Here is a 27,060-nt window from a genome sequence, read left to right on the forward strand (position 1 = left end):
CGCGAGGGCGGAGCGGCGGCGGCGGGCGCGGGAAGGCTCGAACGGGCGGCGGGGCCGGCGGTGAGCGGCGGGAGGGACAGGGAGGGATGGCGGGTGTGGCCCCACCGGGACCCTGCGGGACCTTTCCGGAGCGAGGGCAGCCGCGGGGAATGGGGGCCCCTGCCGGGGTCCGGTGGGTGGCTTGTCCGGCCTGCCCTGGGACGGCCGACGGAGAGGCCCCGGCATGGCAGGCCCCTCCGGGCCTCGGTAACCCGGGCCCGCATCCCCGCGGTGTCCCCATCCTCACACCCCCTAAACCCGTGTTCCCAACTCCCATTCCTGCGATATCCCCATCCCTGAAATGTCACCCTCACTACAGTCTCCCCATCTCCCACCCCGTGACCTCATCAGCGGGTCCTTCATCCCTGCAATATCCAATCTCCCCATCTCCTATCCATCCCCATGCCTATTTCCCGATGCCCCCATCCCTGTGGCTCCCCCTACCCCGTGTTCCCATCACTACAATGTCAGTGTCCCTATCATCCTACAGCCCTATCATCCCTACAGTGTCCCTATCTCCTGTCCCAGTGACCTCATCAGCGTGTCCTCATCTCCCATTCCCATGCCCCCATCACTGTGATGTCACCATCCCTGCAGTGTCCCCTGCTCCCCTCCCAGCAATGTCCCCATTCCCATGTCCTCATCTCCCATCCTGTGTCCCCAGCCAATGTCCCCATCCCTGCAGGTGAGGGTCCCAGCAGCTCTCACCTTGTCCCCCCATCTGATCCTCTTCCCAAAGTGTTTCCCTTTAATTGATGTTATTTCTCCTCTTTTTTCCTCTCCATGAGCAGACAGGTGGGAGCAAAGATGCCACCAAAGCAGAAGCCAATGCGGTATGGCCACACCGAGGGGCACACCGATGTCTGCTTCAATGACACCGGCAGGTAACAGCCCCGTTCCAGAGCCAAGAGAGGGCTGGGCTTGTTCCTGTCTGATGCTTTCCCAGCAGTTTGGTATTAGGAAAAATTTCCTCTCTAAAAGAGTGGTCAGCCATTGGCACAGCTGCCCAGGGCAGTGGTGGAGTCTCCATCCCTGGGGGGATTTAAAAGCTCTTTGGATGTGGCACTTGGGGACATGGATTGGTGGTGACCTCAGCGGTGCTGGGGGAATGGGTGGACTCGATGATCTTAGAGGGCTTTTTCAATCTGAATGATTCTGAAAGTTTCTATATCAGCCACTGCTGTTTGAGATACTGGGATGGATTTATGGCCTGGCATGGTCCAAGAAATCCTTTGGTTTTTGCCAGTGCTGAGAACTGGATGTGTGACATATTTAGGTGCTCTGATTTTAGAAGTGATTGATTTATAACTTAAGTGTAAGCATATATATATATATATCCCCATGTATATATATATAGTAAGTATTATATATATATATAAACTATATGCACATTTTATGAGTGACTTCATAGATTTTAGCAGAAATCAGTGTAGTGTGGGAGTAAATACGTTATGTATGCACTAAGAAATCAAAAATATAGTTGAAGGAATGCAATATTGGGATTGCTATATTTTCATCTCTTCCTTGTGCTGGTTCTTGAATGTATAAATACAAACTATATATTTAGTATTACCTTTTTATAGACTAAAAAGTAAACTAAAAAAACCCCAAGCCCTCTCAAAACAAACTCAGAGGATCCACCTTATATACTGGTTATGGTTAAAGTCCATATTATTTTATTTGTTTCTGAAGTTCATTATCATTGCAAAGACTGTTCATAAGAGATGATCTGGTAACAATCCCTTGAAACCACAAAAAGCCTCATTTGGCATTCCAACCAAATGCTTGAAAAAGGATGCAGATTCCTGGTTGTTAACAAATCCTGTGTCTTTCCACAGCTGCATTGTGACTTGTGGCAGTGATGGAGATGTTAGGATCTGGGAAGACCTGGATGATGATGATCCAAAGTCCATTAATGTGGGAGAAAAGGCCTACTCATGTGCTCTAAAGGTAGGGTTGTTAACACAGCTCCTCACAGTTGTGGATCTTCCTCCAGATTGTGGCTCTGCCAGCTCAGGGATGCTGCCTCTGTGGGTAACAATAAGCAGGAATTACCTCTGGCAATTCTTTCTACCCCATACACAGCTGTAGAGGAATTATAACTTACACTAATTTTGTAATGTTTTTTCCCCCTCCTCTTCCTTCACATTGAGTTATATCAATTTCTGACTCTGATCTCCTTTCTGAGAAACAAACCCAGCAGATTAAGCTAATTATGCAGTGAACTTTTTAGGCTGTTTCAGTGTTTTCTCACCATGTGAGTTGCAAGAATTTTCCCAGCATAGGATGTGATCATCAAGTATTAGGAAGAAAGCCAAGAGGTTGTTTAGTGTGGGCCTGTGTTAAAGTCCAAGGAATTATAATCTGTATTAATCAAAACTTGCTTTCACAAAGTGAGTAATGGTTTGGTAACACTTTTTTTTTAAATAATTGGTTGATGTTTCACTCTCAGAATTGTTGCTTGGCCTAAAGATGCCTCTGACCTAGTGTCCCTGAAGTGAGAAGAGGATTTATATAATAGAAAATAATTATTTTTACTATGCATGTTCATGTATTTAGCTTGAGAATTGTCACCTTATTTCTTTCATGTCCAATTTTTTATATGACATTAATCATAGTGGGTCTAAAATATTGTCTTTGTGGCAATTTTAGAAGTCTTCCAGAAGCCTACACAAATATTGTGTATTTAACCTGGCAGTGATAAAGAGAAATTTTAAGATTGTTTTTCAACTACTTGGGATTTTGTAGAGGAGTATGAAAGAGGAAATAAATGGGTATTAACATATTTGTATTGCATTATAAGAATTATCATTTGCACTTGTGTTCAGAATTACTGCCTTAATTGAATCCTCTTTCTTATGTCCTTTTTAGCATCCCCCATGTATCTATTCCTCAATGACTGTAAAATCTATTTTCATCATTGATTTTAAGGGTATTTTGCTGTAGATTTCCCTCACATAAATTATTGTTTCATAAACCAACCACATGACTTGAATGGGTTCTCTTAGCAAATCAGTGGCAGAGCCAGAAATTGTTAAATCTGTTAAAGAATAGAGAAGGAAAAATCTTGGGAAAAATTGAAAAAGATTTTGAATTGAAAACTCCTAGTTTTGAGGGATGTTTTATTTTTAAGCAGTGGGAGACTAAATGTCAGGAAATCCTTTTTCAAAAATTACCCATCAGTAATGAAATGCCATGAGGGGCTGTTCTGAGATGTTGATGTAATCTAGGTAATAAATCGAGTCTCTTATTTTTTAGGTTATTCACTGCTGGCTGCTGCTTCCTTTACCTTCAGGATTTTTACTGTAATTTTATACACCTTAATAAAAAACCCCAACCACAATACTGCCTCCCCTCAAAAAAATACACACAATAAAAAAGAAAACAAGGCATTTCTTTATATTAATTTTAAAGTTTTACTGCTGTGTACAACTGAGGAATAGCATTGTCACTCAAAGAGGTATTATTTTCCAAGAATTGGATAATTATTTATTTTATTTTGCACTTTTTAAAATCTGGATTAATTTTTAGTGAGCATCTGCCTTCTGTTTTCTGCAAAGAACTGAGCTATAGTTCATGAACTTCTCATCTTTCCCTGATGGCATTTAACTGAGAATTCCAGTCCAAGGGTGCCCTCTCCTGATGCTGCAGCAGATGAATCTAAATAGCATGCAAGTTAGTTTGGTTAAAGTGATAAATTATTAAAGTGACTATGCTTGTCTGTAGTTTTGGGCAGAAAAAAAAATAAGTTAGAGAGTATTTCTTGTACTACTCTTACTGTCAGACCTTTTTGAAAGAATAAAGAATGAATAAATAAATGAATAATTTGACAAAATATTTGGGACATCAGAGTGGGATTTTCGTCTCTGTGTGCATAAATGTGTTTTAACTGACAGATTTTGTGGCTGATTTTGTTGTCAGAATGGAAGGCTGATCACAGCAGTCTCCAACAACACTGTCCAGATCCACACGTTTCCTGAGGGAGCTCCAGATGGGATCCTCACTCGTTTCACCATGCCTGTCAACCACGTCACCTTTAGTCCTGATGGCACCAAAGTTGCTGCTGGATCCAGGTAATGTGTGAGGAAAAGCACTGCTGCCCTTCAGAGTCTGCAATCTTCCTCCCAGGCAGGTTGTTACCAACAAGGTCATGAGCCCACAGACCTCTGAGGGCTGGAAAATGCCTTCAGGGGGGTGGAGGGGAAGAAAGGAATGAAGAGGAGTTTAGGAAACAATGCTCTGGGAGATACTTCATCCACCAAGTAGTTTTATGTACAAGTCTGGTGTTGTGAAATAGTTTCTTTTCTTTAGGAGCCTTGAGTGTTTTCAGCTCTCAGGCTGAAGCACAAGTGTTCACCCTTGTGGATGGCTCCTCTCAGTGAGGGTTTTGTCACTGGGAGCTGAGGATGATGTCCCAGCTGCTCAGGATCATGGGCTTGCAGATGAATGTGCACATCTAAAAGTTAGATTGGCTCTGATTTGTGTGAGAGCTTTGAGTCATTCTCTGGCATAAGCATCACTGATCTGCCAAATGATAACAGATGACACTTTCAAGACTTGCCTGAGGGGAATTTAATATGTAGTTTAGTTCTTTTCTTAGGGCAGCACGTGTGTTTTTACAGAATATACTCTAGTCCTTAAACAGAGGAGGCAAAATAGCCAACAGGCAATGAGTTTTGTGGGGTTTTTTTCAGTGTATTTAAGGCTCAGGTGATTCTCAATTGGATTTGATGAATTCTTTGGGCAGTCATAGCTAATTCAAACTGCCTGCTTGCCTCTCCTGGAATTTTGCTCCACAGGGGAGGTGGCAGAGATCTGCTTCCTGACTCCTCGAAGTGTGAATTGAACCAGAAAAGCATTTTGGATGAACGTGCTGGACTGTGAACTCTGGCAGCAGCTCCACCAAAACTGGGAGGCTGGGCAGTAACCACTGTAATCTCCAAATCTGACAGGGATCATGGCTTTGGCCCTCTGCCAGTGCTTGTTTCTGAGAGAACAGCTCTGCCCCAGGATCCAGCTTTGATTAGAGAGATTAGGCAGACAGCAAACTCTTTGCTGTTTCTAAAACTTTTATAACCCCCCAGAACTCCTGCAGCCTGGCTGGGGCTCCCACATTTTTAGGAAAAAGAGCTCACAAGACTGTCAGGCCATCCCTCAGTGGTCTTTGTGTCATACTAAAGGAGGATGGTGGAAGCCATGAAGTGTGGGAGTGCAGCTGAGAAGAATTGCTTTATTTGTCCCAGATTTCTCCATTTTTACATGAAGTCTTCAGACTTCAGTTGTTCAGTTGTATAAATTTAACATCCAACTGGCTGCCAAAGTTAGCATGATTTACATGAAAAAGGTTAAAAGTAATGGTTAACCCTATAGAATTAGATCCTAAAATGAAATTTCTGAGGGTATTGCAATGAGGTCTCAGAGGGAGTGGTACTGGAAGTTTATGACAGGAGCTCTTTGTCTTAGGAGTTAGGATTGATATTTTGAGTTGAACTGCAGCATTGGCTGCAATTTTGGAAGAAGGAATTAAAATGTTAAAATTCTCTTTTTGTATCTGATACACTAAATAGTCTTAAAAATCCTGTTAAAAAATCACACAAAATAAACTACTTGCACCATCTTTTTTTTTTAAAGCCTCTTGGCCAAATAATTATATTAATGAATATTGGTCCCACTCAGTAGATGTCATCAGCTCTCTGGTATCTGAGCAGAGATTTTTATTAGATGATGTAGAATATTATATTGAAGAGATATATGGTCTGTGTGTGCATAATATCTTTTTCAAAAAACAACCATATTTTATGAATTTTGACATGAACAAAAATAATTTTCTGGTAAAACCAGTCTGGCCTGACTCCTATTGTAACAATCCTCAAGATTCTCATTTTACATCATATAGTGTTGAGAGCTGTAACTTCCCCAAAAGATATTTAATGCCCAATTTTTATTGCCATAAAACCATAGTTTGTCGTTGTTAATAGCAATGATAACAATTTTATGTCATTGTGATCTGCAGTGACTTTATGATCAAAGTTGTGGAGGTGACTGATAGCAGCAAGCAGAAAACATTCCGAGGACACGATGCGCCTGTTTTAAGCCTTTCTTTTGACCCCAAGGATGTTTACCTGGTAAAAAGAAACTTTTCTTATTTGCTTTCTGCTTTGAATCTCATTTTCCTTGGGGGGAAAAAAATTAGATTTTTTTTTTACCAAAAAAAAACCAACCAGGGACTGGGCAGATGAGACAATTTCATTTCATCTGACCTTGCTGGTGATGGAGTCTGTCACAACTTGGTGCCTCCCAGGAGAACTCAGTCTTTGCTTTACTAATCAGTTACTGTCTGTGTTCTTCTGGAATTTAATTTAGAGGAGAAAAGGTGCTTCACTAAATTTAATATTAGTTTTGAGCCTTTTTTGCAAATAAATAGCTCACTTGAAGTATGAGGGTTTGTAATTACAGCAGCTTGGAGCTGAGTACAGCTCCAAGATGACAGCATTGGAAAGTTTTAAATCTTATAGTGGTTTAAACAGGGAGGTTTTCTTCTTAAAACTGCCTGTGTATCCTGTGTGTGTGGCAATGGTTATAGGGATTTTTCAGTTCTCTAGCATTAATTTCTCCATGTCTTTAATTATTAATTTGTTTACTCCATTCTCTCACCGAGGCCTCGGCGAGCTGTGACGGTTCTGTCAGAGTCTGGAGCATTGCAGATCAGGTAAAAGCTGCCCTCTCCACGTGAAATCTTTCCTAAGCAATCCAGGATTTCACAGACAGCAAGAAGAGCTGGACTGAAATAACCCTCCTGGAGTAGGATTTTCCTTTTGGGGATGAAATCTAGCTACACTTCACAGAATACTTCTCTCTGCTTCTGGGAGAAATTCCAAAACCTGATTATGAAATGTTGCCTGGGTAGCTGTGTTTTGTTCTTCCTGCCTGTGAAATCCCTGATTCCTTCTGTTCATCTCTCCTAATTGGCCAACACTGTAAGTGCCAAGGACAAAATAAGGATAGCAACTGACATCAGAGTCCTCATTTCAGAATTTCAGCACTGAGGAATTTTGATTATAATAAACAGTTTATTAAGTGTAGTAAACACATTTAGCCTCTGCTCTTAGAACTCTAAGGAACTTGAGAATTTCAGGTGAAGGCTTTAATAAGGCAGCCGTGCATATGGCTATGGCATTAGTTTTGCTAAATGCCACTGACTGGAATAAGAATCCCTGTGGAATTATTCCTGTAAGTGCAGTTGAAAATATCCCCCCCACACTCGTGGCTTGCTACTTTTTTATGACACAAGCATAGTTGTGTGAAATCTCATGTTCCAGACTGACAGTGGCTGCCTTCTGAGGAAATTATATTGAGAATGTTCCAGGGTTGGGGCAGTTTGATGCATGAATCTGTGCTGTGATTTGAGATTACAGCCATTCATTCTTTATACAGCTGGGACCATACTCAGGCTGTGGTGTGTCACCTTGCTGCAGTTGATCTGGGTTTGACAAATGCTTTTTGGCCACATTTCTCTATAACCTAAGAATAGATGGGCTCATTTGTTCTGTACTTGGTTAAAAATACATGTTCTGTGATCTTATTTCTGTTACAAGTAGTTTTATTGTTATTAAAATAGTTTCAGGGCTACATTGACAAATTATTTTTAAGGCAGTAAGTACTACTGTATTTTTATGAAAGAGATTATTTCAGTTCAGATACATTTCTTTTGGTTTTTTTTTCCCCACCCATTTCTTTTAAGAATTTGTCCTAAACAGCAGATTTTTGCTGAGCTAAAAACCTTATTTTTTTAAATTTTGTTTTCAGACATGCACGACAAGCTGGCTGCTGCTGCAGAAATGTAATGATGTGATAAATGCTAAATCAATCTGCAGGCTTGCCTGGCAACCTGGCACTGGCAAGGTAAGTGACATTCTTTTATCATGTCTTAATCCTTCTTTGGCCTCTGAGTCCAATGGTAGAATTCAATCTAGGCAAACCCAAATTGCACCTTCTGGGAGTAAGGAAAATATTTGGGGTGAAGTTCCCTTTTAGGAAACATAAAAAGCTGGAAATGGCTCCTTGTTTAAGCTCCAGACTGAGCTTGGCAGGAGTCCTGCTGTCAGCCCTAACCAGCATTAAACAGTCTTGGTGTGCTTGAATAGGAAGGAACATGGTACACGAGGGAAGTAATCAAATTGTTCACAACAGAGCAATAAAGGACTCCTGTCCTTCTCTGCTTTGAGTCAATTTTGCTCTAGTCAGTAAATATTTCCTCAGTAAGTTCCTCCCTTTCTTTTCACCTGAGGATCAAAGTTGCAGCCAGGTGGGGTTGGTGTCTTCTCCCAGGTCACAAACATCAGGACAAGAGGAAATGGCCTCAGTTTGCATCAGGGGAGGTTTAGGTTGGATATTAGGGAAATTTCCTCACCAAAAGGCTTGTCAGACCTGGCACAGCTGCCCTGGGCAGTGGTGGAGTGCCCATCCCTGGAGGAGTTTAAAATCTGTGTGGATGTGGCACTTGGGGACATGGGTTAGTGGTGGAGATGACACTGTCACATTAATGGTTTGACTTGATGACCTTAGAGGGCTTTTCCAACCTAAGTGATTCCATGATTCTTCAAAATCCCTGGCTGCTATGACAGTGTTATGTATCAATTTTCCATGGAAGACTGAATGTCACCCTCAGTACAAATTGTTTCAATATCCATATTGCATAAAACCAAATAGTTTCCATTTTTTAATTCTTCACACACACATGTATTCAAAATGTAAGCAGTTGCCTTGCTTCTCTTACAAAGCAAATTGTTGGAATCCTAACAAAAACAGATCCTAAAGAAATAACCAGCCAGTAACATCAATGTAGTTTTATGGAAAATGAAATGAGCTGGTTTAGGAATCAGCTATTCTAATCAGATTTATTGAGAAATTGTAACCTGATCAAAAGGAGTTTGGGGAGGGAGGGTAAAGTATCACCTAAGCCTTGTGCTCAGGGCATTGAAAATTATGTGTGTGTGTGTGTCATGTTTTGATAAATAAGAACCTATAACCTTATGGTGCAGTTTTCTGCCAGAAGGAAATGAAAATTACAGTAAAAACAGGCTTGTTTTGCTCTGTTGCCTGTGGAAAGCATTAAAGAACCTTGTAATTTAAATTACTTCAGCTTGCTCTCTCAGTTGGCATGGCTGGGATGTTAGAGAGCTGTTAAATCCTGAGGCAGTCACATCTGTGAGGCTTCTGAATGAGGGAAATGTGCTGCCTGAGTGTTCTGTTTGACAGGTAACTTGTTCTAAATGGTGTAATATTTTTCCTTTGAGCAGCTGCTGGCAGTTCCTGTAGATAAAGTTGTTGAACTGTTCAGAAGAGAGACCTGGGATAGTCAATTTAATCTGTCAGATGCCTCCATCACACAGGTAGGTGCAGAAACCAGGGGCTTGTTAAATACTCTGCAATTTAAATGTTATTCTGCAAGAAATTGTCTTCTGCACAGTACCTCTCCCTGGCCCCCTTCTCTTGGTAATGATTGTTCACATTTTCTGTTTCTCATCCTGTTGCTTTCTGTTGGAAAACAGGGCAGAGATGCTGAGTGGTGTCAAACACCTCCATGTGATTCCCCTCCTTCATTTATAGTAACCCACCAGGTCTCTAAAGTCTCCTGGTGACTCAGCCACTGCAGCTGAAGAACATCTGTTTCCACAAATTGCTCTAAATACAGAGCTTTTTAGAGAAAAATGTCAGGAGTATTATTTCTGTGTGGAGCAGAGATGTCACTTGTTCACTTTCTATTTTATTGAGCTGAAGTTTAGTAGACCTGATTGTGCCACCTTCTTTCTTTTGGCCTCACTGTGTACTTGGGATTTTTTGGGTTGAAGAGAATCACCTTCTAGTGTTATTAAGATGCAGAACACACAGCCTTGGATTTTCATTTGTGGGACTGCATAAAGTTCAAAATAAATAAAGCAAGGCTTAGTGCTGAGTTTGCAAAATACACTCTGCTTCTTTCTGCAGGTCTAGAATTGGGTTTTGTTTGGCCTCATGACACTGTTTAATGACAGAAGATGCATATTCTGAAACAAAAATATGTGTGCTGTCTCAAAGAGTGTTTTTTTAAACCAACCATTTTTATAATAGTTTTTAAAGAAAAAGAGTTACTTAACCCCAGCCCATATACAGGAGGCTGGATATGGTCTGCTAAAGATGATTATAGATTTTTTTTATTTCAGACTGTCTGTTTTAAGCTTCAGAATAGGAATGCTGTGAATTCATTGGTTACTTTTTATTATAATTTGTTTTATTTTTTGTCCTTAGCCCTTGAACGTTGTGGTCTGGTCTCCTTGTGGGCAGTTCCTGGCAGCTGGAAGTGTGGATGGGAATTTAGTGGTGTGGAATGTGGAAACCCAGCAGTGCATAGAGAGGTATTCAGTGTTGTTCCATAAATCCCCAAATTCTTCTCTTTTTCTCAAAATAGAACTTAAAGGTCTTTTCTGTAAAACTTTTTTGTGCAAATATAGAACTCTGCCTCTTGGAAAACTCTGAGATTTACAGGGTTTTCTCCTTTAACCTGGCAGGCACCTTAGGGAAGGGACTTGAATGTGGATTTTGTTCAAATCCCAGAATCTTTCTCTTTGTGTATCTGTTATTATTTTTGAAACTGCTGATTGATTAAAGGATAGCTTTGATGGAAACAAATTTTCCTCTCATCCCAGACCCCAGTAACAAGTTTTCTAGAGGGAAAGGGAAACACAGCTCAGTCAGTCAGCCATCCTCACCTGTAGGCCAAAAAGGACAGACTGGCAAATGCAAATTGGTTAATTAAAGCTCTTAAATAACCCTAAATATCCCCCCAGTTAAAATCAAAGGTATTATTAAATGAGGTAGAGAAGAAGAGAATTATCTGAATATTCTGTGTAAGAAACATGAATGTAACTACAATCTCTATGTTAAGAATTATAGACAGATCATGTAAATAATTAATGGGATGATTTTTGTAAGGATAAAGGGTGGAAAAGATAGAGGATTAATTTATCAGTTTATTCAAGAGAAACAAATAATGTTCTTTCTATAGCTGGATGGTTCTGGAATAAATGAGTGCTGAGGAGTTTTTTTGTCTTCTAAATGTGTATCAGGAAGCTGTTGTTTTAAGAATATAATTCTGATTGATTTTCAAACCTTAAATTATTTTCTTCATAGAAAAGGAAGACTTGCTCTGTTTTTGTAGCAGCTGTTTACTCTGAAGGTGGCCTATTAATTATCTTATTATGTGTAATATCATTTTCTTGTACTAAATAAAAATTACCACTTTTTTGCAATAACTTTTGGAGGGGAAGGTTCTGCCCTGAGGACTTTACTAAAATCCATTATTTTCATAATCTTTTTAGGATGAAGCATGAGAAAAAATACTCAATTTGTGGACTGGCATGGCACCCTAAATATAAGCAAATTGCTTACACAGACAATGAAGGAAATCTGGGGCTCTTGGAAAATATTGGTGATGCAGAGAAGCCAAATGACAAGGTGCTCAGTACCAATGACTTCTGGAATGAATTTCATTATTTAGGTTATGTGGAACACTCTGTTTTGTGCTTTGCAAGTTCCATCTTGTGTGTTAATTTATTTCTTGAGTTGCATGTCCAAAGGAAGTTCTGTGCTGATGGCTAATCTGGTTGTAGGTTGCCAGTGCAGTGGCCAAAGACTACAACGATCTGTTTGATGGAGATGATGATGATTACTTAAATGGGGATGTGATTGAACCTCCTTCTTCCCCAAAAACTGGAGATAATGAGGATGATGCTGATGACCTTATGCAACCCCCAGGCCACGTGAGACGGGCAGTAATTGATGATGATGATGATAACTCACTAGGTACACAATAACTGATTTTCCAGAGCTCTTTTACTGGGATGATCTTTTAGCATCTTCTACTCAGATATATTCTGCTTTGTTTTTCCAGAGAAATCTTGTCTGTTTTAAATTTTTTTAACCTATATTCTGTCATAATACTGTGTGTGAGGGTTTTTTTTGTTTGTTTTGTTTTTTTGTTTTTTACTTCTAGATATTGGGTTGATAAAAGCTAGTTCTGGTCTTCTTGAGAAGGAGGATGATGGTGATGATCAGACTGGTGGTGGCTTTTCAGCTTTGCCACCATCATCTACACAACAGCCTTTCTATGATGGGCCAATGCCAACCCCCAGGCAAAAGCCCTTCCAGTCTGGCTCCACTCCTGTGCATCTGATGCATCGATTCATGGTAAATCTGTGTGGTTATTTAGATTTAGATGCTGGTTATTTAGATGTAAAGTATTAGTTTTGTATTTAATATTGTCCATTTCGTGTCATGTTTTAATCTAGTCCAATATTTTTTAATACTTTAGAGTGTGAAGCTAAGTAATGGAAAGTAGCTTTGTTTTCATGCAAGGACTCCATAATGTTTTGGTTTACATTGCAGTTGCTTTAGAAGTAAATACTTTGCTTTAAGACAAAATCAAGCAATGCAGTTTGTACCCATGCTGCTCAATTCTAGCAAATCCATTTTAAAATTCCTTTCTATGTCAGAACTGTGGATAATTTTTGCTGTTAATACTTGTATGTTAAACATTCACTATTTCTTTCTGTCTGCAAGTTCTTTACACTTAATTTGGTAGGGAGAAAGGTGGCTGAGCAGTGAGAGTGAAACTACTTTCTGCCTAATTCAGCTGTTTTAGGAACCACAAGTCCTGATTACACAGGTCTCCAATCTTTATCCAGCCTGCCACCCACTCTGGTTCCAGATAAAATAATTACAACAGGCTGGTTTAGGGCAGTCTATCTGATGGATTGAGGACATTTGAGTTGATGGGTTTCTTTGGGTGTGTGTGGTTCCTTCTGCCAGGTGTGGAATTCAGTTGGAATCATTCGCTGCTACAACGACGAGCAGGACAACGCCATAGACATCGAGTTCCACGACACCTCTGTGCACCATGCCACTCACCTCCCCAACTCCCTGGGCCACACCATGGCTGACCTCTCCACTGAAGCCATCCTGCTGGCCTGTGAGAGTACAGAGGAGCTTGCAAGGTAAGTCATGGCCTTGCTCTGCACATCCCATAATAGGGAGGTGCTTTCATCTTGTTTCAAACATTTTGGCTTTTGTTATCGGCTTCAATCAATTCTGAGCTTTTTGGCTTTTGATCATGCACTTTATTTATGGGGGTCTTGTTTGAAAAGACAGGTGTCTGCTAAGGAAGGCAAGAGCCTTCCTTGAAATGGAAAATGTAAACCCCCTCCCTCTGAATTATTGTAATTTTGAAATCAAAGGGTTTTCAGGTGAAGATATGGGAATAGGAATAACAGTTCTTTACTAGGAAAACTAAAAATACAAATGCAATAAGTGCAAACAAAAAAAAAAAAAAAAACCCAAGCCAAAAATACACTGAGAGAGTCAGAATAGGAGCTGACACCCTCTGGGTCAGGGTGTTGGCAGAAGTCCCATTGAATGGTGGCTGCAGCCCTCCTGCAGTGCCAGCTGTGGTTCTGCTGGAGCAGGGATCCTGCACAAGGGGGGAGTTTTCCTCTGCAGCTCCAGAGGTGCTGGAGATGGGCCTGCTCTCCCTCTGGGAATGCAGGGGAGAAGAAAGCTGATCCTCTGGGAGTGCAGTAGAAAGGCTGTCTTGGTGTCCCAAAATCTCAGATTGGATCCAGGTAGGAATGCTTGGCTCCTCCCCTGGGCAGAACATCTCCCCATGGGATGATGGAATTTGATCAGCCCTGCAGTGACACTCAGTGGCCATGGACAGCAGAGATCTCCTGGAGGGAGGATGGGCTGTGGGAGAGATAAAGAAAACTGCCAATGAACAGAGGAAAACTGCCCCACCTCTAGCAGATGGTAATTGAATACACACCCAGCTAAACCTGAGACAATGGTTCCCCTCTCCAGGAAGATTTTAGCTTCCACCTACTTGGAGACTTCAAGAATATTGAAAAATGTAATTTTTTTCTTAAGAATTTCTTCTTAATTCCTTTTTCAAATGTATGTATACTGGAAACTTCACACAATGCAGACTCAAAGGAAATTGTAAACATGAACAACAATTTTTCAGTCTGCTCAGATCAAAGATCAATCATAAGGGTTCAGCTATTTCTTTTCACACTGTTGCTAAGGAGATGTTTGGAGATACCCATAAGAATTTCAAGTGTGAAGAAGACAAGTTTATGAAAACCACAGAAAGATTTAAGAAGCTGGGCCAGCTAAACTCTGTTCTTGCATTTAAGAACAATTTCAGCAGTATTTTATTTGGTTTCTGTGGAAATATCTTGAAGAAAGAGCTTTCTTCTTATTTTCACACATACAGCCTTGTGGTAAGTTGAAGAGCATCCTTTAAAAGTATTATTTGTTATATATTGGTTGTCTCTTTTTGAAAGTATCAGTGTTTTCCTCAGTGGAAATGGGTAACCTCTCAAAAGGCATGATGTCTCTGGATTGGTCATAGGCAGTTTTCAGTTTTTAAGGACTGAAGTTTCTAATGCTTTTTTCCCTTTGAAAGATAGCATAACATGACTGACTTCTAATGAGGGCTGATATTCAGGGTGCCAAGAAGGACATTTACCTACTTCCATCTAAAAAATCTCCTCTCAGACCTTTCAACTCTCTCTGCTTCAGACTTTAGAGACTTTAAATCTACAGTGCTAGAGGTCAAGCTGGCTCTTCAGTTTTTGAATAATAAGAGCAACACCTCTGCAAATGACCACTTGAAATTTGTGGTGCCACCTGTAGTTCCATCAGAGATCTCTGACAAAAATTTGTTATACTGGTGTATTTTCAGATGTTGTATTTACTTCATGTTGAGATGTTTGTTGGTTCTTTGTCTCTGCCTTAGCAAGCTCCACTGCATCCATTTTGGCTCCTGGGATGCCAACAAGGAGTGGACTGTGGATATGCCAAAGGATGAAGAGATTGAGGCCATCTGTCTAGGTCAGGGCTGGGCTGCCTGTGCCACCAGTGCCCTGCTGGTCCGTGTGTTCACAGCTGGAGGAGTCCAGAAGGAGATCTTCAGTCTCCCAGGCCCAGTGGTGTCCATGGCAGGACATGGAGAGCAGCTGATGCTTGTTTATCACAGAGGTAGTTTTCTCCCTTTTGCCTTTTTTTGAACTGGGATTGTTTTCAGTCTTCACCTCTCACTGGCTTCACACACTGGTTAATTTGTTTGTAAACACCAGTGTTTTCTTCTTTTTTTCTTCATGGCGTTTGTCCTTTTCCTCTTCTGGGTGATGCTTTTACAAGCTCATCCATCACAGCCCATAGACCTGTGACTTCTGACAGCAGAGCCTGTGTTTGATATTGGGATGCTGAGATTAAACTGTGGGGAAGGGGAGAATTTTGCAACAGTGAAATGAATAAATTAAATTTGGGTTTCAGATGTGCCAGAAGGAATTACTACAGGAAATTAAGGAAGTTGTTGTTATGAACAACTTGTGTGTCCAAAGTATCAAATAGTTGTGTATCTGACAGTGGTATCCATGGGTAATGCTGCATTAGAATTAACTTTTGATTCAAAACTAATTTAGCCAATTCTTATGTTTTCTGACACAATCATTGAACAACTTCTTCCTAGGTACTGGGTTTGATGGGGACCAGTGCCTTGGGGTACAGCTGATGGAGCTAGGAATGAAGAAAAGACAAATTTTGCATGGAGACCCTCTTCCTCTGACAAGGAAATCCTATTTGGTGTGGGTTGGATTCTCTGCAGAAGGTATGAAACACCTGCATGAGAGGTGATGGGAAATACTGACACTGCTGGGGGGTTACAGCAAAGCTGGAGAGGGACTTTGGACAAGACAAGGAGGAATGGCTTCAAACTGCCAGAGGGCAGGGTTAGATGGGATTTTGGGAAGGAATTCCTGGCTGTGAGGATGGGAGGCCCTGGCACAGGCTGCCCAGAGAAGCTGTGGCTGTCCCTGGATCCCTGGAAGTGTCCAAGGCCAGGCTGGATGGGGCTTGGAGCAGCCTGGGATAGTGCAAGGTGTCCCTGACCATGGGAAGGGGTGGACCAAGATGGTTTTTAACATCCCTTCCAACCCAAACCATCCTGTTATTTTATGGACGAGTTTGCCTAATTAATGACCTTTCAATAATGTAGATCTTAGGAATTGGACTTTTTCTCCCAATCTCCTCAACAACAAAATTCTATTTTTCTATTCTTTCAATGTATTTGTCAGAAATCTTCAATATTTTCCCATTCAAATGTTATCAGAACTTGTTTTCCTGATTGCTTTTCCTGCTCAGCCAATAGAAACAAACTCTGTTAATACACCATAAGAGCACCCCAACCCCCTAAAGTTGGTAGCTTGGGAGGACCTTTTATAATAAACATAAAATTAATTGTATAATAGCTGGTTTCCTTTGGGAATCAGCCCGAGCAGTATAAACTCGATTTCTCCATAAAATGTTTTAATTTGGAACCTGCCAGTTGACCAGCAGTGCTGCTGGCTGACAGAAGGTGGCGCGTCTCTCCCAGGAAACTGCCTTTTCCAAACGGATTTCTGCTGAGTTTGGGAGAGGGGACGTCTATCTGAAATATGTAAACCATCATTTCCCAGCTGTACCCACCACTCCCACCTTGCTGGGCTGTAATTTGCTGCCTTTATGAGGAACTGCTCTCATTTGTACAAACAGGCACCCCTTGCTACGTGGATTCCGAGGGAACCGTGCGGATGCTGAACCGAGGGCTTGGGAACACTTGGATTCCAGTGTGCAACACCAGAGAGCATTGCAAAGGGAAATATGATCATTACTGGGTCGTTGGCATCCATGAAAATCCCCAGCAGCTCAGGTCAGATAATTCATGCTTTGTTTGTCTTGGTTTTCAATCCTAGAGAATCCTTTCCAATCCCTTTTTACAAAACAGGTGCTGAAAAAGGTGCCTGGTAAATATTCACAGCAAATGGTAACTCCCCAAATAGAATTCTACATGGAAGATTCTTTATTAAACTGGTTTTGAGTAACTCATTAGAGTTTTCTAATTTGTGACTGATTAATTGGCTCAGAGGTGTGTGTGCCCTTTATTGACACATTCATAAAACTGCATTTTGCTAGAGAAACTTTCTAAAGTTATGGTGGCTGTTAGAAATCTACTTCTGCTTTTGATGGCTTTGGTTGTTTTTTCTTTTTTTTCCAAGTTTTTGGGGTTCTTGGTGTCTTTACCCCCCCTCCCAAATGTTTTCCCCTTTTTTGACTTTGAAAAGAATCCAATCCTATAACTCATCTACATCATCAGACATGGAAAAATCAGAGCTGTCTGTTATTACATTAATATTTAAACTGTGGCCTTGAAGAACCATTTTGGATGTAAAATTGCTCAAATATTCAGCTGAAAGCTAACCATTTCTTTATAAAATGCTATACTGGTGTGTCTAAATAACTTTCTTTTTAGTGTGACATGCATACTGGACATTTTGTTGCTGAGCTTTATTTGTAGCCTTTTTTATTCTGTGATCTGTGTCCTTTTCCTACCAGGGCAGAATCCATCAGCTCCCATATTTTACTGAAATTTAGACTCTCTTACTTCACTAATTATGGACAATTGTAGAGTTTGGTGGGAGACTGAATTTTATTTAAACTCAGGTGGCATTCTTCATAATACTTTGCTTTTTTGGAATAGGGGAAATAATTTGATACCTTTGTTAAAATGTCACTTCCCTGCCTGTTTCTCCCTCCAAATCATTATGTTGGCCTCCAGAAAATTCACCAAAAATGTGCAGGTCACATCAGATTGATAAGATGGTCAACTGTGAGTCTTTCATCCTGAGTTTTTCCTTCTACTCCAAGAAAGAGGGTGCTGTTCTCTGAATTGTTAAGAACATTTTACTCAAAGCCAGCAGCATAATGAAGATAAGGAGGGGGGAGGGTTGTGGTAGAAACACCACATGCCTTAATTAAGAGATAGCCAGAACACTGATGCTTCCTGTTCTTTTTTTTTTCAAGTCTCTGGAACAGCAGCTTAGAAACCCAGATGTTTTTGTCAATGCTGCATTGGTGCTGCAGGAAACACAGCTCTTCCCCAGTCAATGGTTTGCTTAAGTGATTGTTACCAGAAATTATTCCTTTAAATATAATCAAGCAATAAGTCTGTCCCTTCAGTTGTTCAGTAGCTTCTGATTTTAATATCATGCATTTACTCTTTGTGACAGCTGTTAAATCAAACATTCTGTGAGATCAAGATCAGAGAGTGTTATGTGCCACATGTGGAGTTTAAAGTGTGAACAAGAGCAGTGTGTGCCTGGCTGGTTTTGAACTCTTTTCTTGCTTGCCATGTAAAGATAACCCTTTTTCATGCATTCTTACACATTGGTGTATTTAAGCCAGTCATTTAATTGCTACTTTCCAAAGGGCAAATGCTCTTCAAGTATCCTGCTGCTTAGGAGACCTGGTTTGGATGTGGAACATGTGGTGAGTGTGCTGTGTTCTGTTTCTGTGCACAGGTGTATCCCCTGTAAAGGAGCCCGGTTCCCTCCCACCCTACCACGACCTGCTGTAGCAATCCTGCCTTTTAAACTTCCTTATTGTCAAGTGGAAACAGAGAAGGGACAGATGGAGGTATGGAATGGTGTGGAGTCCACAGCTGGGAGGCTCAGGTGGCCCTGGAGTGGGGATGATACAAGACCCCTGTTAATCCCCTCTGCTGTGAAAGAGGAACAGTGCAAACCCTGAGTAAAACACGTGGCCGAGGGTTCAGTCTTTGTGGAGCTTCTCTGGTTTGGTTCCCAACTGTTCCTAGGAGAGCACAAAACAAAACTGGCAGAGCTGATGCAAAGCTGTATTTACACATGATCTGTTTCTGACCACTGCGGTCTTTCTCACTCCTGGTTTTTTAGTGGGTTTTGATAGCAGATTTGGGGATTCCAGTCAAGGTGTCCTTGATCATGTCTGGGTTTTACTATTTTAGGCATAAGAGAATTTTTGAAAGATGTACTAAGTATCCAAATTCATAATCACTGAAAACACAGGTCTTCTGGCTTGGCTTATTTAGAGGCTGGTTGGAGCAAGATGTGCCTGTGGACCACTTCTAGACAAATAATTGTCTTTATTCTTCAGGTTTTATTGGTTTAAGTATTTCAAACTTGTGATGCTCAGCTGTAATGCGCAGAAGAGAAATGAACATAAAATTCTAACCTCAGCCTTTCAACAGTTGAATGCTATTTGAAATTTATTCTCTTTGATAGAAGTGTAGATAAAAAGCTTCTAGTGAACACCCTGACATTTTTAATGAATTCTCCTTCATTTGGTCAAGTGTTTTGTTTTTCTATCTGATAGTTTGCCATTCCTCCCTCTCCCCAAAATAATGGGATGAGAATGCCAGGAACTGTTGATTTGGCTTGAGGGAATATGTGTAGGTGAACATGTAGGTTTCATCCTGCTGCAAGTCTGTCATATAAATGGAATTCAAAATATATGGCAACTGTTTGGATCAGTTTGTGTAAGTGTGGTTGTTATCCGTCTTTTCCTTGGTAGCATTGATTTGAAGGAGAATTGTTTGCCCATCACCCTCATTATCAGAGGAAAGGAATGTTTCAGAATAAGTGGATAAAATCCATTGTAAATGATTAGACATTATGTTATGGACTGCTTTTCCCCTCTGAATTCCAACACTCATCCTTCTCCCTTTTTTCAGGAGCAGTACTGGCGTTCTGTTTTATTTCACAGCCACATGGATTACTTGTCAAAAAATGGATATGAATTTGATGAAAATGCTAAAAACCAGGCAGTGAAAGAACAGCAGGAACTCCTAATGAAGCTGTTTGCTGTAAGTACAAATACATAACAGAAAGAATCCTTAAGATTTATCCCTGAGACTGGAGGGCCAGGATGGCCAGGGCTTGGAGCAGCCTGGGATAGTGGAAGGTGTCCCTGCCCGTGGCAGGGGGTTGAAATGAGATGAGCTTTAAGGTCCCTTTCAACCCAAACCATTTTATGATTCTATAATTTATTTGTAGATGGCATCTGATGTAAATACTGATGTGATTCCTCTTCTTAGGAGTCTGGCTAGTGACTGGCAATCCAGCTGGTTCAGACTCTGATAAAAGGTGGGCTGCAGTGTGAAGGGTGGGGGGGAGAAGGAAACAACAAAGCTTTTCTTTGATTTGTAGCTCATGATTATTGGTGTCTTACCTTTATTCATTCACTCCACCAAGACCATGATATCCCACTCCTGGAGTCTTGAGGGAGCTGTGGAATTGAGGTGTGTGACTCCCCAGGCTCGTTCCCTTGCAGCTCTCCTGTAAGCTGGAGCGCGAGTCCCGCTGCGTGGAGCTCGCTGGCCTCATGACCCACAGCGTGCTGAACTTGGCCATCAAATACGCCTCCCGCTCCCGCAGGCTGAACCTGGCCCAGCTCCTCAGTGAGGTGGCTGTGGAAAAAGCCTCAGAGCTGGCAGCAGCACAGGAAGATGAGGAGGAGGAAGAGGATTTCCGAAAGCGCTCGAGCGCCGGGTAAGGCGAATTTCCGTGGCTAAAAACTGGGATGGGTTTTGCTGCTCTGTTAAGGTTTTGATGCACTTCTGTAGCCCACAGTTTGCAGGGTATTTGTGGCTGAAGTGACAGCTCGAGTTGCTCTGCTTGGAAATGATACTTGTGAATGACACATCCTTGCTGGTGTCTCGTGAGGACTCCTTAGTCCCAGGACACCAGCACAGAGGGAAATATCTCCCCTCCTCACTTCCTGTGTGCCTGTGTCCAGCAGCCTCAGAGCCAAAGCAGGCTCAATGCCAAGTTGCTCAGACTGGAATTTTCTCTTCCCACATTTCCCTACTTTTGTTTGGCTCCCACCTAATTTTTTTTTTTTCCTCTTTGTCTCAGTCTCTCAATCTCAATTCATTCCACACCTGTCTTAAAATCCTATCTTTCTCCACCCATCCCTTTTTTAGAATATCCCATCTCAGTTTATTTTATTTGGTCTTATTCCCTCCTAACTAATCCCAGCTCTTCAAAGCTATGGAACATATTACAGATTGCCTTTGCATTCTTTTTCTCTTTCTGCTATCAATCTTTCCTCTCCTACCTGCATCTGCTTTGTATAAAATGATGAGGCAAAAGGTGTGTGCTTGTGTTTTGGTAGGTATTTTTTAATTGTTATGGAGTTGCTTTTTAACATATTTAAATTTATAATAATAATAATGACATATATTTATATTCATTTATGTAATATTGTTGAAAGCAATGTCTTCCTATAGCAATTTTATGTGTGAAGTTTGGGACTTATTTAAGCAAAAGGAAGTGATAAGTCCCTGAATTTATCTGTAGCCTTTCCCTTATTCTTCTGTGTTAAACTGCACAGTCAAAACTAATTTCTAAATATTCTGGCTTGTTCTTCTGGATCCTGTGTGGAAGCTGTAATCCCATGTCTGCAACTTCAACCACTCTGAGGGCTAAAATCCATCACAATCATTATGTTGTTCTTAGTGCCAGAGTAATCTAATACTGATTGTTTTGGTTGAAAGAAATGGGCCTTTTGTTTATGTATATTATACAGATTTTGGTAATTGGCAAATTTTACGAGGAAAATGCAAGAATTGTACATCCTAGTGTGTTGGGAATTTAGAGAATAATCAGATTAAATGTTCAAACTTGATGCCTTCAGAATGAAATTATATATCCATGTTTTATACATATATATATATACATATATATGTATAAATATAAAAATACATATATATAATATATATGAATATACTGTGTGTATATTTATGGATGCAGAAAAAGTAATCTGATGATACTGGAGGTTTATATGTTTACATGGAGATTAGAGAAGATCTTTAATATTTCCATTTATATTTGTTGCAAAGTGTTCTGGCAGTAACGTTATGGAGTGGTTAATGAATCTTTAATCATCACAGTTTAATCAAGGTGTAATGCACATAAATGCCAAATGGTATTGTTCTTATTGTCTGATTAGGTAAGTGAGCTTGCCATCTGTTGTTTCAGTTTTCCTTCTGACTTGGTGACCACTTCCTTTGTGCTGAATTCCTTCCTTTAGTTCCAGCAGCTCTGCCACCAAGTGGGGGCAGCTGCCAGGCAGGAATGTTCAGCAGGACCAAGAAGTGGAAGATGAAGAAGAAACTGATGGCTGTGAGGAAGCAGAAGAAACCCCAGAAGTGCATAAAGAGAGTAAGAAAAATATATTCTCTGAATAGCCTGGGAGTTATCCAGATAGCTTTTGCAGACTTAATAAGGAATTAAGTGGCTCCATATTCCAGCCTGTGCCTGCAGTCACTGCAGAGAAACAAGTTCACTGTGTGTCATCTGCTGTGTCACAGCTGTGTGTGCTTTGTGCTCAGTATCCATTAGAGGGGCCCTGGGGGATTTTTTCCTGTTGCCTGATTTTATTCCTAAAGGACTGGCTCACCTTCTAATCAGTTACTTTGATTTCAGCTCCAATCTTGCAGGAGGTAGATTGATAGATGAGTAGTTTGAGCACACTTTAAGGAAGAAGCTTAAGGTTTAAGAAATAAATTTACAACTCTTAATCTAGTAGAGATTCCAGATGGTTTTGTGAAAGTGTTTGTACTCTCTGATAATTTAACTGTAGTCATTGAATCACAGACTGGTTTGGGTTGGAAGGGACCTTAAAGATCACCCAGTTGCAGCCCTGCTGCCAAGAGCAGGGACACCTTCCTCTAGACCAGGTTGCTCAAGCCCCATCCTTTCTTACTTGTCTGTTTGGTTTGATTTTTTTTAAAGAATTTATGCTACAATATTTTATTGCATGTAAATATATTCTCCTTTCCTTTTTCAGAAGAGTCAAGTGGTTTCTCCAAAGGTGTCACTTCAGCAGAGGTGACTACTCCAAAGCCTGGTGAGGAAATCATTCATTCCAGGATAAAAAGATGACACCTTTGTCATTCTTCACAAATCTGCTCCTGTTTTTTATCCCTTGTTCTCCCATTACTCCTTTAATTTACTGCATAACAGTGTTGTCAAATGGTAAAGTCACAGAATCATGGGAGGGCTTATATTGGAAGGGACCTTAAAGCTCACCTCATTCCACCCCCCTGCCATGGACGGGGACACCTTCCACCATCCCAGGCTGCTCCAAGCCCTGTCCAACCTGGCCTGCTCACACAGATTGTTTTTTTAGAGGTTCCCTATTCCTGTCTTCACTACCTGATGGTGTTCATAACACTGTTGCTGAATCAGTGCCTGCCTGGCTGTGCCATGAAGGGACAAATGAGAACAGTGATCAATGGATTTGTTTCACTACTCACAGGCACGTTTATTACTTGCAAAGCAGAGTGAGAAATCCTGGAGTAGAGCTGTGAGTGTGGGCAGGCAGGAGCAGAATGTGACCTCCAGCAACCTGCCAACCCTTGAGCAAGAATAATAGGAGTGGAAACGGATTTGGGAGTGGAGGAAGTACTGGGTCTTCCTCTGGGTTTGTATTTTAAGCTGTTGGTCCTGTGTGGCATTTCTGATAACTAAGAATAGCTGAGCACGTACAGCATAACCTTCACCGGGTTATTAAAGTGTCTTTCTACTCATCTAAAATGTGCTCATTTCCTCAAAGATTTGGATATATGTGTTAGTGCACACATTTTTATGTTCTTTTTTCTCTCCTCTGAAACAGCTCTGGTTGCATCCAGCAGCAGAGGACGAGTGAATCCATTTAAGGTAAGAATTTTGCAGCTTCGATTGTGATGCTCTGAAAACCACAACAGATTCTGTCTGGAGTTTCCAATATAACTGATACCTTGGAGGGGAACATGACAGAAAAGAAATAAAACACCTATTTCTTTGTTTTGCTAGGTGTCATCCAGCAAAAAGGACCCAGCGGTCCCCTCAGGAAATGTTTTAGACAATATGACCAAATACTCAAAGAAAACATCTTCATCTGGCAGTCGAGCTGCAGACAAGCAGAACCCTCCTGTTATAAAGCCTCTGACCCCCAAACCCAAGACCAAGCAGGTAATGTTTGTAGTTTTTTCTTGCATCATTTCAGTGAGGAAAGAACAAGAAATGGAATTTTACCAGCTTTTACTAAGTATGAAACCCTGTGAGTAAAGCAGCTTAGATGGCAGAATTCATTTAAGCACGGTGCAAAGACTATGATAGCACATAAAACAGCAGAAAAAAGAATCAATTGTAGAAATTAATTTCTGTACTGATCCTTGTGCTTTTATTTTAAATAAGTAAACATCTGCTGTGCTGAAATTGGATGGACTAGATACTCTTTCAATGCAAGTGATTATTATGTCTTTAGGAAAGACTTGGGGTTTGTCAGGCTACATGGTACATGTTGTTTGAGAGTGAGGTGATTTTACATTTTTCTTTCTTATTCTCCATTTCTGTAGGCTTCAGCAGCCTCCTTCTTCCAGCCCCGCACACCTGCAACTAATCCTGGTGAAAAAACAGTGGAAGAAAGAGAAGAAAAAGCAGGAAATGAGTCCCAAGAAGCCAAAGTCACTGCACAGGAAAACACTGAAAACAGAAGGTGAGAGACACTTGCATCTCAGTGCCCTATTCCAATTTTGATAGAAATGCAAGCCCAAAATCTGTTTTATTTCTGAAGATGTTGGACTTGCCAAAGAAATATAACATGAAGATTAAAGTTTAGCTCACAAGTTGTCACATTCATGAACCCACTTGAAAAATGTGGGAGGGAATAATAAATGAGCAGTTCAAAATATAATTTTGGGGCTCTAAGCAACATTTTTTGCCTTGATACTGCTTGTAATGACCTTTGATAAATGAAACCATGCTGCTGTGACAGTCCCAAGCACAGCAAATAGTACAAATTTCAACAGCTCTAGAAAATCACAAAGTCTCAAAGCTAAGGGTCTTATATGAAAGAGTAAAAGCTTTATTTTGGTGGGGTTTTTTAAAGAGAAGGTCAACAAAATCTTCAGTCACCTGAGGAGCTCATCTCTTCCTAGCTGAGGCTCCAATCTGTCTTGTTCCTGGGAAGCAGATGTATTTCCTAACAACCCCAATCCTCATGAAACCTTCATTATTGCAATCATGTTTCATTTAGCTGAGGAAGGTAAAGGTAATTATTACTCCTTTGGACTGGCATTCTTTCAGTTAACCTTTACAGATGATGTTCTACAAGTGGCAAGGAGAGCTGGGAGAAGGATGAGCTGAGCTAATGAATGTGCTCTATTTTTAGCTTGATGGGACCCTGTCAGAAAGGAAGAGAACCATTATGCTTTGTCATTCTAAAAATGTTAATCTCCATATATATATATATATATATATCTCACAGTTTTAATAAAAATGCTTGACTTAGTCTTGCCTTGTCAGCATGTTCTCAGAGCATCCTGCAGTGGAGAGAGGAGGCTGCTGCCCTGAGAGGTCTTCTGAGCAAAAATACCCAGTTTGGTGCTGCTCAGAAATGTTGTTTTGGGAGGATGTGGTTTTCCTATAATCTTCTTAACCAGACAATTTTTGTGTGCTTGCTTTAGACCTAAGACAGGTTTCCAGATGTGGCTAGAAGAGAACAGAGCAAACATTTTGACAGATAATCCTGATCTGAATGAAGCAGAAGTAATAAAAGAAGGAATGAGTCGATTTAGAATGCTGACATCAGAGGAAAGGATGGTAAGAAAACATTCTCTGATTCTGTGGGTTTGAAAATTTTTTTCTCTCCAGTGAATCCCTGGGTTTTTTTCAGTTAGGACTTTTTTTTCCTGGGAATTCCACTCTTACCCATCTTTATGGATTTCAGTTTTGAACTGTGCCTTGATCTATGACATATAATTTATGAAAATAGAAACTGAATTATAAGCAATATCAGACAGCAGCTTTTCCAAAGTGAGCTTGTGAGAGGAGAATAATCAATGAACAAATAACAAAAGGAATGAGTTCCAAGTCTCATAGCCAGACCTAATTCACTGGGGATTAAATTTGTTCTCATTTAACTTGTTGGGCCTTTTCTCTAGAAGACAATTAAGAAAGATAATTTCTCCAGAAAGACAATTAAGAGCTTCAATTTCATACACAATCTCAAAAGAAGTCCAGTTTTGAAGGAGAATGTTGTTAGAAAAGTGAGGAAATAGTTCCTTAGTTAACCTATTAGTTCATCACAGGAATTATTTCGGTACCTTAAAATCAGAGTAATAATGTGTATAAAACAAAAGTGATGAGTTTTGTGACCTAATTTGTACTTTTCTGTTTTCCTTCAAAGATGTGGACTGAAAAAGCAAGAGGAGGAGGAAGAGTCAGTGACTCAGCAGAAGACAAAAAGAGGAAGCGTCCCACAGCTGAGGAAGATGAAGTGAAAAAGAGCCAGGAGCAGAAATCTGAGGACACAAATGCATCCAAAAAATCCAAGCCTTTAGATCCATCCACAAACAGATTGTCAGCTTTTGCCTTCAAGCAGAGCTAGATGAAGTGGTGCCTTCTCAGTGTCTGTGTTCTGAAAGAATTCATGGCAGAAATTCCTCTGTGTTGAGGAGTTGGCTGCCATGCTTGAAGAGCACTGGCAGAAAGAGTGCCTGGCTCCAAATAGTCTGTTAGAAAGTGGTTTATGATCAATTTTTGAGAGGAATGTTGAATCCCCTCCCACAGTCTTTGACAAGTTCCTGCTCATGGGCCTGTCCCTGGCAGCACACCCTGAGCAGAGCTGTGTAGCTGTGGGACACCCTGGGTGCCCTCATCCCAGTGATATTGGGGGCTAAATGCAGATTAATCCTTCTGGGGAGGGTAAACTGTGTCCAAAATCTGCCCTGTGGTTTTTAGAGAGGCAAAATAATGGCTTCCTACCATCCCTACTGCCTTGAGAGTAAGACACTCCAGGAAATGGGTGTGAGGGGCAGAAAGCTGAACACCAGCAACGTGTTCAGCTGCATCTTCAACAGCTGTGGCATTGACAGAGCCTGATATGGGCAGGGATGGAAAACCAGAGCAGAAGCTGAGTTAGGAAGGTCAGGTGTGCAAAGCCAAACCATTCCAGACTGTGCTAAGGTGCTTTCCCAATCCCTGCCTCAGCAGGATCCAGAAACTGCTCAGAACTTGTGATGTTTCTAACATTTGTGTCTGTAATGTTTGTTTCTTTAAATAAAATGGCTGTTTCTTGGTTTAA

At 40.8% G+C, this 27,060-nt stretch overlaps 1 protein-coding gene across 1 annotated transcript; it reads left to right on the forward strand.

Annotated features, from left to right (window-relative positions):
- Position 1: 1 nt before the first annotated feature.
- Positions 2-27,060, forward strand: WDHD1 (WD repeat and HMG-box DNA binding protein 1). The gene is made up of 26 exons (XM_059850619.1): positions 2-60; positions 831-923; positions 1,878-1,989; positions 3,961-4,112; positions 6,053-6,164; positions 6,698-6,748; positions 7,846-7,941; positions 9,339-9,431; positions 10,327-10,433; positions 11,397-11,532; positions 11,688-11,880; positions 12,071-12,264; positions 12,886-13,070; positions 14,870-15,111; positions 15,605-15,742; positions 16,666-16,822; positions 18,471-18,585; positions 19,661-19,792; positions 20,260-20,477; positions 22,021-22,151; positions 22,780-22,839; positions 23,608-23,651; positions 23,787-23,945; positions 24,332-24,471; positions 25,442-25,577; positions 26,164-27,060. The coding sequence occupies exons 2-26, from the start codon at positions 847-849 to the stop codon at positions 26,362-26,364; spliced, it is 3,381 nt and encodes a 1,126-aa protein (XP_059706602.1). The 5' UTR covers positions 2-60; positions 831-846; the 3' UTR covers positions 26,365-27,060.

This window comes from Haemorhous mexicanus, chromosome 6 (genome assembly GCF_027477595.1).
Source record: "Haemorhous mexicanus isolate bHaeMex1 chromosome 6, bHaeMex1.pri, whole genome shotgun sequence".
In the NCBI taxonomy this organism is placed as follows: domain Eukaryota; kingdom Metazoa; phylum Chordata; class Aves; order Passeriformes; family Fringillidae; genus Haemorhous; species Haemorhous mexicanus.

Bases quoted from the DNA above. Each gene is read 5' to 3' on its own strand.
- WDHD1 (XM_059850619.1), top strand. From the start codon at position 847: ATGCCACCAAAGCAGAAGCCAATGCGGTATGGCCACACCGAGGGGCAC. The intron at 16,823-18,470 runs GTCAGATAATTC...TTCTGTGCACAG, and splicing joins GAAAATCCCCAGCAGCTCAG to GTGTATCCCCTGTAAAGGAG. The intron at 24,472-25,441 runs GTGAGAGACACT...TGCTTGCTTTAG, and splicing joins GAAAACACTGAAAACAGAAG to ACCTAAGACAGGTTTCCAGA.